Source organism: Phoenix dactylifera, unplaced genomic scaffold (genome assembly GCF_009389715.1).
Source record: "Phoenix dactylifera cultivar Barhee BC4 unplaced genomic scaffold, palm_55x_up_171113_PBpolish2nd_filt_p 000051F, whole genome shotgun sequence".
Lineage (NCBI taxonomy): Eukaryota > Viridiplantae > Streptophyta > Magnoliopsida > Arecales > Arecaceae > Phoenix > Phoenix dactylifera.
Window position 1 is genome coordinate 240,642 of NW_024067670.1, and position 20,381 is coordinate 261,022.

General features: G+C 38.2%; 1 protein-coding gene across 2 annotated transcripts; it reads left to right on the plus strand.

Moving 5' to 3' along the window:
- Window positions 1-11,682: 11,682 nt before the first annotated feature.
- Window positions 11,683-18,628, plus strand: LOC103721232 (protein NEN1-like). 2 transcript variants are annotated; one of them, XM_008811352.4, is made up of 6 exons: window positions 11,683-12,007; window positions 12,095-12,252; window positions 12,458-12,504; window positions 15,279-15,342; window positions 17,038-17,714; window positions 18,218-18,628. In XM_008811352.4, the coding sequence occupies exons 1-6, from the start codon at window positions 11,722-11,724 to the stop codon at window positions 18,450-18,452; spliced, it is 1,467 nt and encodes a 488-aa protein (XP_008809574.1). In that variant the 5' UTR covers window positions 11,683-11,721; the 3' UTR covers window positions 18,453-18,628. The 2 variants fall into 2 exon arrangements, with proteins under 2 accessions (XP_008809574.1, XP_008809575.1); XM_008811353.4 differs by having other exon boundaries at window positions 15,282-15,342; window positions 18,218-18,608.
- The last annotated feature ends 1,753 nt before the right edge of the window (window positions 18,629-20,381 follow it).

Below are 20,381 nucleotides of genomic sequence, written 5' to 3' on the forward strand. Positions count from 1 at the left end.
CCGGTTACTCAGTGAGAAGACTTAAAATAGACTCATTTTATTTTATTTTATTTTATTTTTTTATTTTATTTTTTTATGGTGTTCATCATACATATAACTTTAAATTATCCAGAAGATTAAAAGTATTTATATTAGTTCCAAGTTTACATACCCCACTATTCATGTGCTTACGTGTAGGGGCTAAATCATCTTTTATCAAGTTAGTAAGAGACAGATGGGACGAAAACTCATTCTAGAACTACTATCATATTTCTTAACTCAAAGCTATTGTCAAACCAATTCCCAGTTTATACAGCCAAAAAGATTAGAATTTGAGTTAAAAAATTGAAATCCTCTATTTTCTCTCTCTATTTTTATTTTTTATTATTATTATTTATTTATATTTATATTTATATTTATTTATTTATTTATTTTTAGACAGAAAAATCAAAAATATTTTCACCCCCATACCTAAATTCAGCATTGTCCTCAATGTTGAGAAAATTAAAATAGTGATAGGGCAGAGGAGACATTACCTGATATTGGACCTTGATATGGCTGAATAAATGAAGATTGGGGGAAAATACCCCCAAACCTGCATGTTAGTAATTTTACATGTTGGGTTGCCTCCAAAGAGCGCTAAGTTTTATGTCTTCAGCCAAACAATTCTAATTCACTCATAATAGACAAGGTCGGTCAGAAGTGTCTCCTCGACCTTTGGACTCAGATACTCAAGGTATGGTTTTAAACGATGTCCATTGACTTGAAAAAACCTACCATCCTTGGTATTGCATATTACTACCGCACCATGTGGATGCACTTTTCCTATCATGTATAGGCCAATCCAGCGAGATTTTAGTTTCTCAGGAAATAAATGTAATCGAGAATCATATAAAAGAACTTTTTGTCCTTGGTGAAACTCCTTACGAGTGATCGTTTTATCATGCATGACCTTCATGCAATCCTTGTACTTCTTTACACACTCGTAAGCATCATTCCTAATTTCTTCAAGCTCATCGAGCTGAAGCTTTCTATGCTCTCTCACCCTTGTCGAGATCGAAATTTAGGCATTTGATTGCCCAATAGGCCTTGTGCTCTAACTCAACAGGTAAATGGCAAGCCTTGCCTTAGACAATCCTATATGAGGACATTCCAATTGGTGTTTTGTAGGCCGTACGATATGCCCACAATGCATCTGTTAACCTAAGGGACCAATCCTTTTGAGATGGATTGACAGTTTTCTCAAGGATGTTTTTAATTTCTCTGTTGGAAATCTCACTCGTTTGTGGATGATACGGTGTACCGATCTTGTGTGATGTTGTACTTCGTAGCAAGGGCTTTAAAAATTCTATTGCAAAAATATTTTCCCCCATCACTAATGATAGCACGAGGGGTGCCAAAACGAGCAAAGACAGACTCCTTAAGAAACTTGATCACCACTTTGTGATTATTGGTCTTATACGCGACAGCCTCAATCCACTTGGACACATAGTCAACAGCAAGAAGTATGTACTGGTGCCCAAACGACATAGGAAAGGACCCATAAAATCAATATCCCAAATATCAAAGATTTCTACAATTAAGATTGGGTACAGGAGCATCTCATTTTTTCTGAAAATTTTTCCTAGTCTTTGACATTGGTCACATGTTTTACAATACTCGTATGAGTCATAGAATAGTGTGGGCTAATAGAATCCACACTGTAAAATCTTTGCAGCCGTCTTTTTACTACTGAAATGACCACCACAAACATGGTCATGACAAAAGGAAAGAACTTTCCTTTGTTCGTATTCAGGGATGCACTGTCGGATGATTTGATCAGGGCAGTATTTGAATAAATATGGTTCATCCAAAAAATACCACTTCACACGAGTTAGGAAACGAAATTGCTCTTGCTTGGTCCAAGAGCTGAGCATGCATTCAGTAACGAGGTAGTTGACTATGTCAGCATACCATGGAACATTAGTTTGGGAAATCATCATTAGTTGTTCATCAGGAAAAGTTTCGGATATAGGTAAGGATTCTGCAGATGACTCAACAATCAGTCTGGACAAGTGGTCAGCCACTACATTCTTAGATCCCTTTTTATCTTGGATTTCGAGATCAAATTGCTGGAGCAATAGGATCCAACGAATGAGCCTTACCTTGGCATCCTTCTTCATGAGAAGGTACTTAAGGGCGACATGATCAGAATAAATAAGGACCTTAGATCCTATCAGGTAGGGACAAAATTTATCTATAGCAAAAACAACCACCAACAATTTTTTTTTAGTGGTGGAATAGTTGAGTTGGGACTTGGGCGTCATTCAGAGTTTTGCTCACATAATGAATAACATGGGGAAGCTTCCCCACTCGCTGACCTAAGACGGCACTTATGGCATAATCAGATGCATTATACATAATTTTAAAAGGACGACTCCAATCAGAAGACCTTATGATGGGTGCTGAAGTCAATTCAAACTTCAGTTTTTCGAAAGCAGCAACACAAATTGACGAAAAATTAAAAATAGTATCTTTAGTCAACAAATCACATAAGGGTTTCGATATTTTACTGAAATTCTTGATAAAGCGGCGGTAAAAACCCGCATGCACTAAGAAGGATCAAATTTCCCTAACAGTCTTGGGAGATGGCAATTTAGCAATTAATTCTACTTTACCCTTATCCACCTCAATTTTTCTTTATGATATAATGTGTCCTAAAACAATACCTGATTCTACCATAAAATGATACTTTTCCTAGTTAAGAACTAAGTTTTTCGCTTTACAGCGCTCTACAACAAGTGACAAGTGGTGCAGACATTCATGAAAACTTCTAAAAATTTCTCCACCATGTCGGAGAAAATACTCATCATACACCGCTGGAATGTAGCCGGTGCATTGCATAGCCCAAAAGGCATGCGACGATCGGCAAAAGTGCCATAAGGACAGGTGAACGTGGTTTTTTCTTGATCCTCGCGTGCAATAGGGACTTGGTTATATCCAGAATACCATTGAGGAAACAGTAATGAGAGTGGCCAGCTAGACGTTCTAGCATTTGATCGATAAAGAGTAGAGAAAAGTGGTCTTTCCTAGTCATAGCATTAAGCTTTCTATAGTCGATGCATACTCGCCATCCCGTTTGGATTCGAGTAGGGACTAACTCATTGTGATCATTTTTTACTACAATGATGCCAGACTTTTTGGGTACGACTTGAATTGGGCCTATCCACTGACTATCAGAAATAGGATATATAATCCCTGCATCTAAAAGCTTAATGACCTCGGCTCGAACTACATCCTTCATAACTGGATTAAGTTGCCTTTGTGGTTCTCTAGATATTTTTACATCCTCTTCTAGATGGATCTTATGTTGGACCACAAAAGGACTAATCCCTTTGATATCAGCTATAGACCAACCGATAGCTTTCTGATTCTTCCGAAGGATACTTAACAACTTCTCTTTCTATTCTTTAGTCAGATTCGATGCAATTATAACATGTAAGGTCTTGTTGTCTCCAAGAAATGCATATTTCAAGTTTTTGGAAAGGTATTTAAGTTCTAGCTGGGGAGGTTTGACATTGGATGGCACTAGCTGAGATTCCGAAATAGGCAATGATTCAAACTTGATAGCCCATCTGCTAGTATCCATCACAGGAATAGAATCTAACAATGCATTTATCTCCTGACTTGATTCACAATCTTGACCGAAATTAGCCAAACATCTTTCTAATGGATCATAATAACTTGACTCTTCAAGAGAACTGCTAATTATATTTTCGATCATGTAAATTTCTTCCAAATCGTCCATCTCAGTTGACTGACTACTACTGTGAAAAACATTGAGCTGGACGGTCATATTCCCAAAGGCTAGAGTCATTATTCCATTTCGGCAACTGATCACAGCATTTGAAGTGGCTAAAAATGGTCTACCTAGGATCACCGGAATGTGACTTTCTGGATTTTTTACTAGTTCAGTTTCAAGGACTACAAAATCCACAGGATAGTAGAACTCATTAACTTTTATAATCACATCCTCCACAATTTCTTTGGGGTACTTTACAGTCCTATCTGTTAACGAAAGAGTGATGTTTGTGGATTTTAATTCCTCCAAATCCAACTCTGTGCAAACAGAATAGGGTAACAGGTTTACAATAGCTCCTAAATCTAGGTGGGCTCTTTGAATAATGGTTTCTCCTATTTTAATTTCAACGGTGGGACAACCAGGGTCCTTGTATTTTGGGGCAATCTGTTGTTGAATGAGAGATGAGGCTTGTGCCGCTATTACAGCTTGCCTAGGAATACTGGATTTCCTTTTCACCATGGTGAGGTCTTTTAAAAATTTTGTATAGGAGGAGATCTGTTTGATGGCATCTAGGAAGGCTAAATTTATTTGGATATTTTTAAAAATCTTCATCATTACATCATACTGAGATTTTTTCTTGGAGTCTTGTAGTCTACTAGGAAAGGGAGTTTTGGGTGTGTATATCTCTATTGGTTTCTCCTCTATTCCTTGTGTTCCCTGTTCTTATCCCTTTTTCAGAGTGGGGTTCGGTTCATGTTTTTCTGCTTTTTCTAGCACAGAAAGTTGGACTTTGTTGTCCACTTACTTGTCAGACCGTAAAGTGGTAATTGCCTAGACTTCATGGGTTGGATTTTCATTCAAGTCAATCTGAAACTGGCCTCTCGGCCCTTGATTCTGTTGACTACTAGGGTTAGGCACTGGCTGACTGGGTAATTCACCTCTCTTCTTATCCTCTAGAGAGTTAGCTATTTGGCTCAGACTAACCTCAAGTTTTGCAATTGCTTGTGCATGGAATTGGTTAGTCTGGGTTTAAGCCATGTTGGTCTGTTGTTGCTGTTGGATGAAGCCCTGTTGTTGCTTCATCATGTTAGCCATCATGGCTTCCAACAATGTAGATTGCTGAGAGATAGGACAACTATAAGGAGGAATAGGTGGAGCCAATGATTGGTTTATCTGTGATGGACCTATCTTGGAAAAATTCTTCTAAAAACCTGGTGGACCACCCTGATGCTGAATAGGTTCAGTCTGCCTGTATGAGAAGTTCGGGTGAAACCTATTATCGGATGATAAACTGGGCTGAATAAGTTGAGAGTGGGTTTCTTAAACGCACTATATAAATTTAGAGCATTTGTCTGCTCGGCCTTGATATTGGGTAAACTAGGACAGCACTCCACTAGATACTCAGAACTGTTACACAAGATACATAAGCCCTGTGGCTCGTGTTCCACTTTCATGATGGGATTCGACTCTTTTTGTGAGTTCAAATTAGTGAAAATAGTAAAAGCATTCAACTTTTTGCTCAGATTGTTCACCCCATTCACCAAATTGGACATGACATTCTTAAGATCTGGGTCTATTTTTATTCCATAGGGACTTGGTTCTCTAGACCCATGATCATCTCTATCAACCACCTGACCGTAGTAACTCCAATTTTGGGCATTTTCAGCTAAGTCAACAAAGAACTCATAGGCTTGATCAGGGGTTTGGTTCATGAACCTACCGTTATGCATGGATTCAATCATGTTCCTATGTGCTGGAGGTAGTCCTTTGTAAAAAAAAATGTACTAGATCAACCTTGTCAAGCCCATGGTGAGGGCACTTGACCAAAAGATCATGTAATCTTTTCCAAAGTTAGGAAAATTCCTCCTCATATTTTTCTCTAAAAGTTCTGATGACATCCTTAATTTTTTCAGTTTTTACCATGGGATAGAACTTAGCTATGAACTTCCTAGATAGTTATTCCCATGATGTGATGGAATTTGAAGCAAGAGAATACAACCATACAGCAGCACGATCCTCTAAAGTCATGGAAAACAACCTTAATTTAATACCCTCTTCATCTAAGTTTTGATTCTTGAATGTTTGACAGATTGTCAAAAATTTGTTTAGATGAATATACGATTGTTCACTCTCAAACCCATGAAATTTGGGTAACATGTTTATTGTTGCAGCCCGAATCTCGAATTGGGCTGCATTATTAATTGGTAACACTATGTAAGTAGGGGAACTAGCAGATGCGGGTGCGAACAACTCATTCAAAGTTCTAATATGTTCACCCATTGTAGAGATTGATGGTTGGCTTACAGTTCGCTGGGTATGATAAAAAGTTCTATCAATTTTAGGATCAAATGGTGTTAACTCACCCTTTAGTGACCTTCTACCATTTATACACTATCAACAATTCATTAGATTTGACTCCTAAAATGAACGAGATCTTAAAGAAAAGAAGGGCTAGACACAAATGACCACAACTATCACCACACAACAATTTGGCTCTATTAGTCTTAAAATTAAGTGAGGTTTAGTAGCTTCTTAAATCTAGTTGTATGGAGAATTATTAGGTAAAAATTTCTAAAATTCTCTCCTAGATTAAACAGCTCCTAATCTCCCTTTCAGATTAAATTTGAGCATACCAGTTAAGAAGATCTAGTAACTAATGACCAGGTAAGTCCCAGGGTGTATGGTGGTGCACTAGGCTCACTTAAGTACCACAATTCCTGTAACAGTTTTCACTGTTATAAAACTTGCCTAGACATCACTAATTACTAAAGTTCTCACTGAAGTGGCCTTCAGTCGCTTCTTTTTAAGAGCCTATTGAGCTCGAAAACCCTAAGGCCAATGTCAAATTATTTTTAATATGATTAGGCTTAGGATATTTATGCACTGTGATGATTTTTTTGAGCTAAGGACGAGTAATGAAATTCCGACCTTATCTTTTTAGTGGGTTCTGCCCTTAGAATATTTTATGCAAATATTTTACACTACATGCAACAATCATAAAAAAAAAATTAAAAGTTTTATGGCATGACATTAAATCACTTTAAATAAATGATCAAGCAAATTCTCTTTTTTTTTATTATTTTATATTTTTTATTTATTTTATATATATAGGAAGAACTTGAATGTAAACTAAAAACTAATCCTTATGCATCAGTCAATCTCCGAATGTCTATTGAATAAGCTCTGGAGATTACTCTGTGAGGAGCCCTAATAGAGGTATGATAACCTCGGAGGATTGCATCCTATTAATTACTAGCATTTTTTTATTAATTATTTTTTTATTATTTTTTAACTTTAATCTAGGAAGAATTAAATGAGGTAAGATTAAAATAATCTAAGAAAATAAATCAAGGCTAAAATTAAAAATTTCACACCTGATCTTAGTGGCGTTCGCTGAATCTTTCTTGTGACTCGCCTTGCCTCTCTAGCAACAGCACCAAAATTTTGGTGGCTCTCTTCTTGTTGACCCGAGGATGACTTAAAAAAGGTGTCGTTGTCAAAATCTTAACCAACAAACAAATATTTTTATATTACTCTTACCATCATCTATTCGATTAATAATGGTTGTAGGAGGTCGATCCACAGGAAAACGATTGGAGCACACAAATAGAGATTAGAAACTCCATTAAGGTTTATTTTAAAAAAAATAATTTCTTGAGAATATTCGATTAATCTCTAACCAAGCAGAGCTATTTTTCTAAAAAAAACAATGGAAAGAAAGGAAGCTTTTGAAATTAAAATATGAACTCCAGAATGCATAAAATCAATTGCAGAAATTAAACTGAAATTTAAACATGGATTGCATAAAAAAAAATGATAGATTTCATAAAAAGAAAATTGATTACAAAAGTAAAAATGAAGAAAAACCCAATGCTTCTTTCCTCTCGGTGGAACACTCTTTTTTTTTTTTTTCTTTTGTTTTCTTCAAGAACAGAGCATCCTCTGTTATTTTTTTTTTTTTTTTTGAATGTGAGCCCTCCTCTCTTTTGCCAGCCGAGAGTCTCCCCTCCTCCCCTTTGAACGAGCGCCCCCTTCTTCATAAATAGGTCGCCCACCCCCTGATGGACAGCGACGGATCCCCTGATGGAGGGGTAACGGATGCATGATCTTTGGCATGATGCGGGAGGGCAGATCGCGGAAGGTTTGATGTGAATCCGGATGGCTGAAACGGCAGGATGGGGAGCTGTTGCATGCGAGATCGCTGGAGGAGATGGACGCACGCAAGCGGCTGGATTGCTGGGACTCGAACGGGTGCATGATGCAGGGAGATTTGATTGCAGAGGAGACATGGTGTTTCGTGGAAGGCTAGGAGAGCGGACACTCGTGCACTGCTGCATCACAGAAGAGGTGGACGATTGCGGGAGGCTGGATCACGCGTGATTTTTGGGAGGAACGCACAGAACGGCTGGATGCGGCTGATTGCAGACGCGTTGTGAACGCGGACGGAAGAAGAGGCGAAGGAGGAGGTTGTCCGAGATGCTGGGAACAGACACATAGGATGCTGGGGATCTCGAATCCGAAAGAGGGAGATGCGGGATCGCTGATCTGGAAGGGGATGATGCAGACGTGGATGCGGATGATGGGACTGTTGCTCCTCCCCTGTTTTCGCACGGGATGAGACGGAAAAAGAGGATAGAATACTGGGACGCTGCTGTGAACGTGTTGGGAGGCTGGGAATGCGGTAACTTGGACATGGAGGATTGCCCGCGGAATTGCTGTTGAAGTTGGAAAACTTGGGAGCGCGGGAGGAAGAAGAAGAACAGTAAAAAAAAGTTTTATATCGTAACACTGTTCATATGAACAGTTTCATCACGTAATACTGTTCACGCAATACTGTTCACATGAATAGTTTCTTCACGCAACACTATTCACACGAATAGTTTCTTCATGCAATACTATTCATATGAACAGTAATTTCAGCCATTGTTCATGGGATTGGATGCTAAAAAGATCTTCTCTTTTGTGATGAAGTGAGATGGGTGCAAAAAGAAGGGATCCATGGCTGAAATGTGCCTGATCGCAATTGGTTGAAATGAATGATAACTTTAGAAAACTAGGTCCAAAAGAGTGCTAAAATGTGCACAGATGCACATTTAACATGCTGCTCCATGCTCACCTAGTCTTCTGGGGTTTAGAGTAGAACTGTGTCTATCGAGTTCGCCTTTGCTAAGCTTCTGCGGGACGGTGTGGTGCGCTGCTCCAAGCTCCATGCCCTCCTAAGGAGAGCAATGTAGCTCAGGCAATTCTTGTTGTCGAAATGCTCGTCGTTGTCCTTCCACAAAGCAGAGTTGCCCCAATTGAGGCACTCTGTGACGGGCCTGCTAGCGCTGGCGCCGTAACGGAATCGGAGACCCTCCCTTAGAAAATTTATGCCGGAATCAGCTTCAGCTCCAATCTAACTTGGAATCTGCCCGAACTTGCCCTCGCTTGCATCTGACCGAAGCAGCCCCGAATGTATTGTGCAGTGACCGGAGGGGATGATTTGACCGAAAAGTTGCCAACTTTGATCAGAAACCAGGCAATCCAATCTGAGAACAGACTCCTCGAACACATGGCGGATATGAGAATAGATGGTGCAGACTGCCTAGGTGAGAAGGAGGACGACCTTGTCATACGTCTGGTTCCAGAGGGAGGCGTCCCTGAGGTGCCGCACGTAGTGTCGTTGCCCCTAGATCTTCTACTCGACGGCACGACAGGTCTCGTCATGGACCGGCATCGGAGGGAACTTCTTGGCCGACTGCACCAGCTGAGTGAGGACCTCGAGCTCGATGTAGAGGGTGGCGATGGAGGAGACGAAGCGCTTCATCTTGCGGACCGTGCCGTCCATGTCCTTGGTGGTAGATCAACATGCCATAACAATAGTGGTAGATCAAGATTTGCTCGTAACGCCGAACAAGCATGAGAAATAAAAAATTTACCACAACAAAGGCGGAAGAGATGATGCCAGCAGGTTACGTGATCTATGGCTCTGATATCATGTTTAAATATTTGAGAAAGAAGAGAAAAATAAGAGAAAAGGAGAAAGAGAGGAAAGTGATTTTATTTCTCTGTGTTGCTTCTTCTTATATTCGGTACATCTCAGAAGTTATATATACTCGCGTACAGACTCTATACATAGAAAATAATATAAGCTGATATAAGATCTCACTAACAATGAATCCCTAAAGTCACTCTAACAAAATTATGCTAACAAAAAAAACTAATATAGGTTAACATAAAATCATGCTGATAAAGAAAAATATTATGAGTTATGCAGGTTGTTACGTGATCCCTAAAATTATTCTAATAGGCTGCACTCAAGCACGTATCGTGTGAGGTACCATTGTACTAAAAAAGAAATGGTGTCTCTTCCTTAATATTAAAATCTAGTTCAAAATTATAGAAAATTGACAACTTTATTTACAAAATAAAAAATGAAAAAACATAATTGAACTTTGAAGATAAATACTTGACAAAATATGCAATTTGCCATAAATTAAAATACTTTTCTTTCAGGAAAAATGAACAAAAATTTTTTTGTTTGACCGAGCATATTTTCTTTAATTTTTTTTTATATCAAGCATATTTTACTCTTTTTTGAGAGACCATCAAGAATATTATCTTTGCCATTATCCAAAGTTTTGCTCAGTAAATATGTAGTTAAGCTCCAAAGCTTAACTCAAAATTGAGAAAACTTTATGATAAAACCCAGTAGACATTAAGGTGGGCTGTCAAACTAATAACGATCTCGTAAAACTATCGCCAAACTCTAGCCAAGACATGTAAACTGAGACAAGACGGTGACTTAGCATAAAATCTATGGTCAGTTGTCAAATAAGAGAATCTTCCTTGTCCTGGAGTTGCCATCCAAATCTCCCCTCTTTAAGAATACCTTTCGGGCTCGTTTGGTTCGCAGAAAAAGGAGGGGGGAAAGTGTGGTCAACGGGAAAGTAATGAAATGCCTCTTGTTTGGTTGGAGTTTTCAAAGGAGAGAGATGGGAAAGTTGTATTCCCATGGGAATATGATTCCCACATTTCATGGGAAAGTCTTTCCCATGAGAAACATGGGAAAGTTACTTTCCCATGAGGTGGGAATCACTCCTTTTTTATTTTTTCCCAAAAAGACCCTTCAGCATTAAAGAAGCATTAAAGAGGCATTAAAGACCTAATTTTTATTAAGGGCATAATAGGAATTATACATAATTTTCCTAGGAAAGTGGATGGTCAACCAAACATAAGCACTTTGGAAATTTGTCACTTTCCCATGGTTAACCAAACATGCCAAAAGTACTTTCCTAGGTATCCTCTTCCTAGGAATCTGATTCCCAGGAATCATATTCCTAGGAAGGAAAATACTTCCCGCGAACCAAACGAGCCCGAATCAAGAACCACAAAGGTATATCCAATGGACATGGCACGTCGTGGCTTTTTGTCTCCCCCGGCGGAATGCATCAAGGATCAATCCCAAACATGTCTCTAGAACGGGGAACATTCGCATCAAGGTGCCAGAGATTAATGAAACTCTTCTTTGTGTTTGCTACTCTTACGATACCTGGAGGCATCCTGGAGAAGCAATCCTTTCCTCGTACGTCGAGCCTTGCCGGCAGGTGACAACTGTCATCACAAATCGGTGTATTCCAGGATTATTCCAAACTTGTCCCACCCCGCAATCCTCGAATTAGCGCGGAAATTCACGTCTCAAAAGCGGCCGCCATTCGCAACTCATCCCTACCAACGCATAAACAACATTTGTGCGGACGCTCCAACCACCGTCCATCTTCCGATCGAACGCTGTCGCCGCTCCCGCACGTTAAACTTTGCCGTACGCAGCTTCGCCCATAAAGTTAGTTGCGGCGCTAACGAATACTCCCGGGACAAGCAACGCAACACGAGCGGGGACATCGCATCCACATATATCCCTTCATTTGTGGAGGCGGACCCGTATAGCGTATACCGACGCCGAGCTCGCGAAATAGATTGAGATGGAGGGAAGAGGGGGAGGAGGAGAGGAGATCGCTTTCTTCGACGTGGAGACGACGGTGCCGGGGCGGGGGAGCGGGAGAGGGCACTCGCTGCTGGAGTTCGGGGCGATCCTGGTGTGCCCGCGGCGGCTGGTGGAGGTGGGGAGCTATTCCACCCTTATACGCCCCACCGACCTGTCCGCCATCTCCGCCTTCTCCATCCGCTGCAACGGAATCACCGCGGAGACCGTGGCCTCCAAGCCCTTCTTCCGGGAGGTTGCCGACGAGGTCTTCTCCATCCTCCATGGTATCTTCTATCTTTCCTTTCTTGGTCGAAATCATTGGGCTTTTGAAGTGGTACTTTTGTCGAACATTTGATGGGGATTTTGGGCAGGACGGGCGTGGGCGGGGCATAATATTGCGAGGTTCGATTGCCTGCGGATAAGGGAGGCGTTTGCGGAGATTGGGCGGGCTCCGCCGGAGCCTAAGGGGATCATCGACACCCTGCCGTTGCTGACCCAGAGGTTCGGGAGGAGGGCCGGCGACATGAAGGTAAGGGAAATGAGCTATTTTTCCTCCCGTCCCCCCGCCGCGCGCGCCGCCGGAGGGTTAAAAGAACAAGCTTTAGCACATGTCATTCCAAGTTTTAGATCACCAGCAGCAAAATATTAACAGATTCTGTGGTTCCATTTGAAGTAATGGCATCATAATTAAGAGAAAAAAGTGACTAATTGATAAACAAACATTTTTTCTGCAGATGGCGAGTTTGGCATCGTACTTTGGTCTTGGTCAACAAAAGCATAGGTGCTCTCTCTCGATCACTCTCGATCTCTACCATAACTTTGTATGGTTTCAATTCGTACATTTCAGTTTTCTATTATAGTCTGGGAGATAACTTTTGTAATCAAATGTTACCTGTGTTTGGTTGACTCGTGTAGGCCATTTCTTGAATCATGAAATTTTTAAGGTCCAGTTAAAATGAATATATCCAGAAAAGATATTATACAGGTAAAAGAAGTTTCATGCTGCAGGTGAACAGATGATGCAAATGCATTCTCTAGCCCATCATTTAACTGGAGTTCTCTGCATGCTCTAGCTAAATACTTAGTGACACGATCATGCAGCAAAATGGCCATTGGTAAAATGGTACTTGACAGAAAATTCCGTAGTTCTAACAAGCAAGTAATCAATAGTCTCGTGACTTGCTTCATTGATGTGTTTTGATCTTACTGGTCTCAAAATAAAATGATCTCAGCGAACTGCCAGAACAGTTTCTGCAGTTCCTGAGGTGATATAATGAGGATTGGCACTTCGTAAAAAAAGATCTAGGAATCAATTGCTATTTACAGGCTGACTGCATTATCATACCCTGGTAGTGGCAGCTTGCATTAGATCTGTATGCAATGGTTCAAGAAACAATCTCACCACTCCTCAAAGCAGATACTTGTTGTTTTCTTCTTCTTTGCCAAACGATTGTGCATATTGCGACTCGTTTTCTCGGTCTTCTGCATGAACTTGTACTCTTGTTTTGTCATGTCATCAATCTTTTTTTGTTTTTTATCAATTACTTCTCCAATATCTTTTAGTTGAAAATTTAAAATCTTAGCAATATCAGGCACCTTTATTTTATTTTTTAAAAAAAATACATATACCCTCAACCCATAATCTCGCTAAAAGTGGGCAGTCTTGCTCCAACGGATGGGTTTGCTTGACTTTCTCATACCCATAGTTGTGAATGCTACTTCCTCTAGATATTTTTTTTTCAAAGAAATAAATTAACTGTTCCACCTCCTCTAAGGTTGTAAATTTCTTATTATATGATGGAATATGGACAGAAATGGTTTATTTTTCTCAATCCCCTGATCAATGACATTCCACATGCAAGTCTTCTGGAAAGTACTTTAATTTTTCCTTAGGCCGGGAAGGGTGTTCAAAATGTCAAATGATGTTCTGTATTCATTTTATTGTTTCCCCCGGGTATTTGGTGTGCCAACATTGGGAGTACAATATGTCCTAATATCGGTGAGGATGACGACCAAAGATAAAGATCAATTGGAGGGGCCTTTGAGTATGCAAAGAAGCATAACCATATTGTACTTTGTGTTTGTAAAAGCTTCTTACTGAGTTAGAATAAAGGAGGAAAAAATCTACCCAATAACTTAAATAAAGGATATGTTCAAGGAGACATCGTAGGCATCAAGAAACATGGAGAAACTTAAGGGTCCATTGGAATTGTGTGGATGCATATGAAGGAGCAGCTATATAGTTAGGAGTAGCCATGGCAATATGAGAAATGTATAATACAACCTTCCTTTTAAAGTTGTCAGAACTCAATTCTCTTTCTATTAAATTTATTGTAGTCTATCAATAACACAACTTGTTACAAATTCTTTTCTTGATTGCAGTCATTATTACGAAATTTTCCTCTTGGATTTCCCACTGTTTAATTGCTAGCTTGTTTTTGACTTCTATATTATTCAACTTTTTTTCTCGTATCTCTAATTGCTAAATTATCCATAATAAGTTTGTTTTTGTCGAGGTAGTAAAAGAAAATTTACAAGATAAAGTGTTTTATTCTTTTCCGTGCAACCTTGGCTGCATTGTTTACCATTTATATGGGGTTAAATTTACTGATATAACTTGATTAAGTTTATTTGCATTTTATGAGCTGCTAGCAACCTGGTATCACTGGTTTGAGAAATGATGCCAAATTCTTGATCAAGGCATCTTGGCAAGAAAAGGGCCTGTAGTGAAATTTGTAAGACTAGTTCGTGTTACACATATATCTTACAAAAATATATATGTATGAGTATAGTATATGTACATGCATGCATACATGCAAATAGATATTTTATATGCAGATATTGTAGTGCATATATAGACACAGATATATTCATATGTATGTATATGTACATATATGTGCACTAAGAGATAGAGTAAGTAAAGCTAATATATGGATGCTCGCACAATTGTCTAAATAAGATCGTGATGGACTGGACAACTATGAGCCTTGCACCAATAATCTGAGTGTTGGATATGATCTACTATCTCTAAACAACTTACTATTAAAAAATCATGTGCTTTGGAGATTCCTAGTTAGGCTAAAGATCTTTAAATCATATGATATTTGACCATATGCACAGTGTCAAATCTCTAGTCGTCTTATCGGAACTAACCATGTTCGGGCTGTTTGTGGACACCCATATATTAGCTACATATGTACAAATATATGTATATATATGTGTGTCGTCTATATATATATATATATATATATATATATATATATATATATATATATATATATATATATCTCACACTATCTATTTATCTATTTGTCTATCCATCTATCTATCCATATATATATGTATGTATGTATTTATGTATATGTATATGATGTATATAAATGTTAATGTGTCATAGTTCTCGTGCATCTATGTCTATGCATGTATGTATGTCTTTTGTACAAGTTGAATTGATCCATGTGCGTATGAGTTCTTGTATGTCCTGACTAAGTTTTAGACAATTTGCTTTACTATAATTGCAAAATCATAGCTTTTTATTTGATCTTTCTGTGCCAGAAGCTTAGATGATGTTCGAATGAATCTGGAAGTTCTCAAGTACTGTGCTACAGTGTTGTTCTTGGTAAGCATACAAAACCTTTTAAAATGCCAGTATTCCCTCAAGGAGTGATTTAAAGTTTGCAAGAAGTTTCTTGCGTTGATTTCCATATATGGGGGCTATACTATCTGACTTCTGAATCGTAGGGATCATATGAGATTCTTTTTTCTTTTTAAATATAAAATGGCAATGATACAAGAATTTATTTCTCTAAGAATGTTCAGCAATGATACAGTGTCTGCTAGGGGTTGTTGCATGTTTCTTCATTTATGGGAGCTAGTCTATCTGAATCCTGTGATTTGTCTGATTTTTCCCCCTCTTCTAAACAAAGTTGGGAGTGGTATAAGAACTAAAAAATATTCCTCTCCTATGTTTCATATCCAGGGTCATAAGGCTCTCTCGTTTACCCTATGTTGTATGTTTAATGCATTATTGTGTATATGTACGTGCTATGCACATGCTGAATTCTTGTAGAACTCCAAATGAAAATCTAGATTGACTCTCCTGATAATTACTATGTCATAGCTAACTTGAATTCAAAATTCTTGTTTTCAGAAGTTTTAAATCTACGAAGATTCTCTCACTAGTATTCTGCCTTTAAAGATAGGGTAACTTACATCTCAAAATGCAACTTGTTGAATTATATTATGAAGATTAAAGAAAATATTAAAAAAATGAGCATGATTTAAATGTCAAAACTGCTTTTAGGTAATGCCATCATTATTTCTGTCATGATGGCTATTATAAAACAAAGTAACAAACTACTCTCCATGTTAACCATTGGATGGATCGTCTAAGCAAATCTGAGGGAGCTTTTTCTCCATCACTTTCTTGTTTTCTTTACCTTTTTGGTTTATAATAGAAGATGCATCATTTATATAAGCTATTTATGATCAAGACATCTTAAAACACATGCTAGACAAAACTCAATTGACTTGGATGCTTGTAAGCTAATCTCTCTCTCTCTCTCCCCTCCCCCTCCATCCATCCATCCGGGGATGGTTTTAATGTTAAGGCAAAACTGAAGTAATTATTGATAAAAATTTGGGGCCAACCATTCAACTTGATGATCTACAATGTAAACATTTACATCATACTATTACTTAAAAAAATCATCATACAAATGCTTTAAAACTATATATAAAATTATCTAATACATTTTGCTTGTGCATTAGCGGGCACCGATGAATTGTTCTCGATGACAAGATAAATTATTTGTTCTGTTCCCTAATTGGAGAGTATTCAAACCACTTGAACTTGGTATGTGTTACTAAAATATTAGACTTTGATTAACGATGCAAATCAATGATTTGAAAATTGGGGTCACTGCTTGGTGCAATAATAAAAGGTTTTGGCCGACAAGTGTGATAGTACAGGTTCAAGTACTGGGGCAGCCACTTTGTGCAAAAAGAAAAAAGAATGCCAAATGTTAGGACTGTCCCAGTTCGCCCCTCCCAAGATCCTGAATTGCCAGGACCATAATTGGTCAATGTCCTTTCTATCAATGATTTGAAAATGCAGAAAATGTATATTTGCACCTAGGCATGACCCTAGTTTGCTCTGGGAAGATTAAAAGCAGTTGCTCTTATCTTCTTCTTTTCTTGATAGCTCCTATCTTCTCGATGAAATTGAATTCTGTTGCAGCGATGTGTTGCATACAACTGCTTGACCGAGATTTTTCTTATTGGTATGTGACTCTGAATTCTGAGGTTCCTGCAGGAAGCAAGTCTCCCAGATGTATTGTCTATCAATAGTTTGAATGAAAACACCATAGCAAGAAACCAGCGTGATGCCACTGCTCCTTGTGAAGGAACAACACCAATGTTGAACTCTCCATCCAATCTGTTCTGCAAGACCATACCGGACGTCAATGATAGGGCCGGATCAATCATTCCTGTACCAGAAAAGGATTGTTCTGACTTGATTTCTCACATTGAACAAATAAGAATAGATCCTCTACAACAAGATGCTGCCGTCCTTGGAAATTCTGCAACCAAGCCACCTGAGATGGTCTGCACGACTATTCCCACCTCTGAAGGTTGCAGCGGTTTTGCTGGATTTCAAGAGCCTGAGGAAATCTCAACACAATATATTAGTGCACCCATAGTTCCGTTTAGCAAATGGGGTCACAAAATACTTGTACTTCATAGAGATTGCCCCCTGCAGCTTTGTTGTATGGGACTCAGAGTTCAGTTTGGGCCAACTAAAAAATTTATGGATCATGCTGGCCGGCCAAAACTGAATATAGTGGTTGATGCCCCTGAAAATCTATCCGAGGTTTTGGGTGTCTGTGACAGGCTTGCCCAAATTTCATCTCAGATTTCTGGTAGCAGGTCTGAGTGGAGACCTCTGATAATGAAAAACAGCTACTCAAATTCTTCTAGCATCAGATTGCAGTAAGTTCCTGTTACTTTTTCTTTCACCTTTTCTTTCCCTAACATAAAGTGGTGAGATTGGAAGGCTGTTGGGTACCTGATCTTACACTACTAGTTAACTTGTTTTGGGCCTTTTGCTACCATCAGGATTATTGATAGAAACTACAAAGAAATCAAATATCTGGTATGTTTTCACCCTGTCACCCAAGTGCTCACTAGAATAAACAAGTGTCCAAGTATACTTTGATTAGAAATCCAGTAAACCTGGTCCTTTCCCTTTTCACTCTCCCTACTGACCACATGAAAAGCTGATGGAATCATGTGCTATATTGTAACTCAAGGTTTCAGGCATCCCAATTCCATTATATTCTTACTGCATTTATTGCATTTCTGCTAAAGAATGTTCTGTTTCTCGATGTTTTATCAGCTATCTGGGTCTGCATGTGATTAGAATCTCTACTTCTCATGTTATGATTTTGATGGTAATGGAAGTTGCTGAATTATCTATTGTTGCCTCTTTGCAGCATACCTGTAATGGCAAATGGTGATGCTGCTATCTACTCGACAGAGCTATACCAGAAAGAGCCTTCTAGGAACATGCAGAAGCTTGTATTCAGCAACTATGATGACGTCAAGCTTGATTCCTTATTTGTTCCAGGAGCGACTCTAGATGCCTATTTCTGTGTAGAGACGTATGATTATCAGCTGCATGCTGGCATCAGGCTTGTAGCAAAAAGACTGGTTCTTCATTCTAAGTAGAAGTACAGAATTATTTGAATGGCAGCAAGAAATCATATCCTGATCAAGTGTCTAGAGGGTTCTTGATGTACATTATGTCGATCATCGAAAGCCATGACTAACCAATGTTATTAATATAACAGTTGACACTCTATTCAATGAAAATTAAAATGCTATCCATTGAATTATTTTCTGCCTCAGATGTCCATGGTCATTTGTTGATTCCTAAATTACTCTCTGATTGTTTACATATGCAGTAATTACTCAAGTCTGCTTGTCAAGACTGGTGCTAAATATAAGTAGCTAATTGTAATATGTTGGATAATTCTGCAAAAAGGTTATTTTTTTATTGAAGAATTGATTTTATTTTGAGATCTTAAAGTATTCATCTTGGTGGAATCATTAATATTTTTTATCACCATCTTTGGATCAAAATAATGTCTATTAGAGACTATGTGGTGCGTAATAAACTTCAATTCAAAGTTTGGGCAAATAGGTTGATCTGGTGATCTTTTGTCAGGTTGCTGATGAAATCTAGTTTTGTGGAAAGAATTTGAATTTTTGAGGCTTGCATAATTATCATAGAAGATTTTTGACAAATGCTAAAGGTTTTGATAAAGAAAACTCTAGGAGAGATGATTGAGTCGATTTTACTTATATCTATTGATTTAAGGTCTTCTAACTTGGTGGAGCATTTAGAAAATTCTTTTGGTTGTTTTTACTTGTAGGAGTTTGACTTAGAATTATTTAGTTGAGTTGATAAGAGAATTAAGATTCAATTTATTTTGAATTATAATAACTAGTCTATATGATGGTTTTGAATATATCAATTGACTCGAGAATTAATCTTGATGCATGTGCTCGAGGTAAATTAGAGGATGAGAAATCAAAGGTTCCTTTTTGGGCTTTACCTGAAAATTAAGTATTCGACCTTTTTAGTTCATAATACAAGATAGTATTTTGATAAAAAAATTATTAGTAAATCCAAAGGATTTTGATGGTTTAAATCAGAGCATGCAGTGAAAACATAATGGTTTGAATTATTTTTTCAAGTTGGTCAGAAGTATTATCCTTTTTCATTTGGCAAGTTTTAATAACAAAAGAAGTGATCTATTTTCTTGTATAGTTAGATTTTCTTGATAAACGAAAGAAAAATATTCTGATTTTTGGATGTCGCTGCACTATCTTAGGTTCTCCAATTTTATGTCATGCTAAGAAAATTCTTAGCATCTTGAGACTAGAATTAATGGATTATCAATTTTGATCTTGGGTCTAGAATATTTTGGTTTTGATATCTTTGAACTTCTTCAATTTATATCAACCCTCTATCTGATTGAAAGAAAATACGGTTATCAATTGACTTTGATGAATATTCTACTAAGAGTGGATTAGAATTATTTATGATCTAATCATGTGATAGATTGGTTAATTAAGAACAACTGACATTTTGACAAAAAAAAATTGATATTTTTATGCAAAATTAAGATGTTGATTTTTGTTTATGAGAGAGAGAAGCTTGATTTACATCGTCTACAAAAGGAATCAAGTTTGGAGGTATTGGACCTTATTCTTCTAATAAAAACTAAAGATCAAGTTGTATTGATAAGTAGAATTATTGGAAACTTGAGGGTGAGATTAGAACTATGTATCTCAACCTTTTTGAAAATGCAAGACAAGAAAATTTCATTGATGATTTTTTTTTAGAGGGGAGAATGTAAAGCCCAGCAAACTAGGCCCGCTCAACTTGACTGGCCCAATCGCTTCAGCCGAAAAGAGAAGAAAAGGAAAAAAAAATCGGCACGTGCTGCACACAAGCCAAGGAAGAAGAAGACTCCCAATGGAGTCTTCTTCCTCCCTGAGTAGGTCGGACGGTATCTGACTCTAGGTCGGATTCTAGCTGCAATCAAGCTCTATAAGAGCTCCTCCCTATCCTCTCCATCCTTACCCACT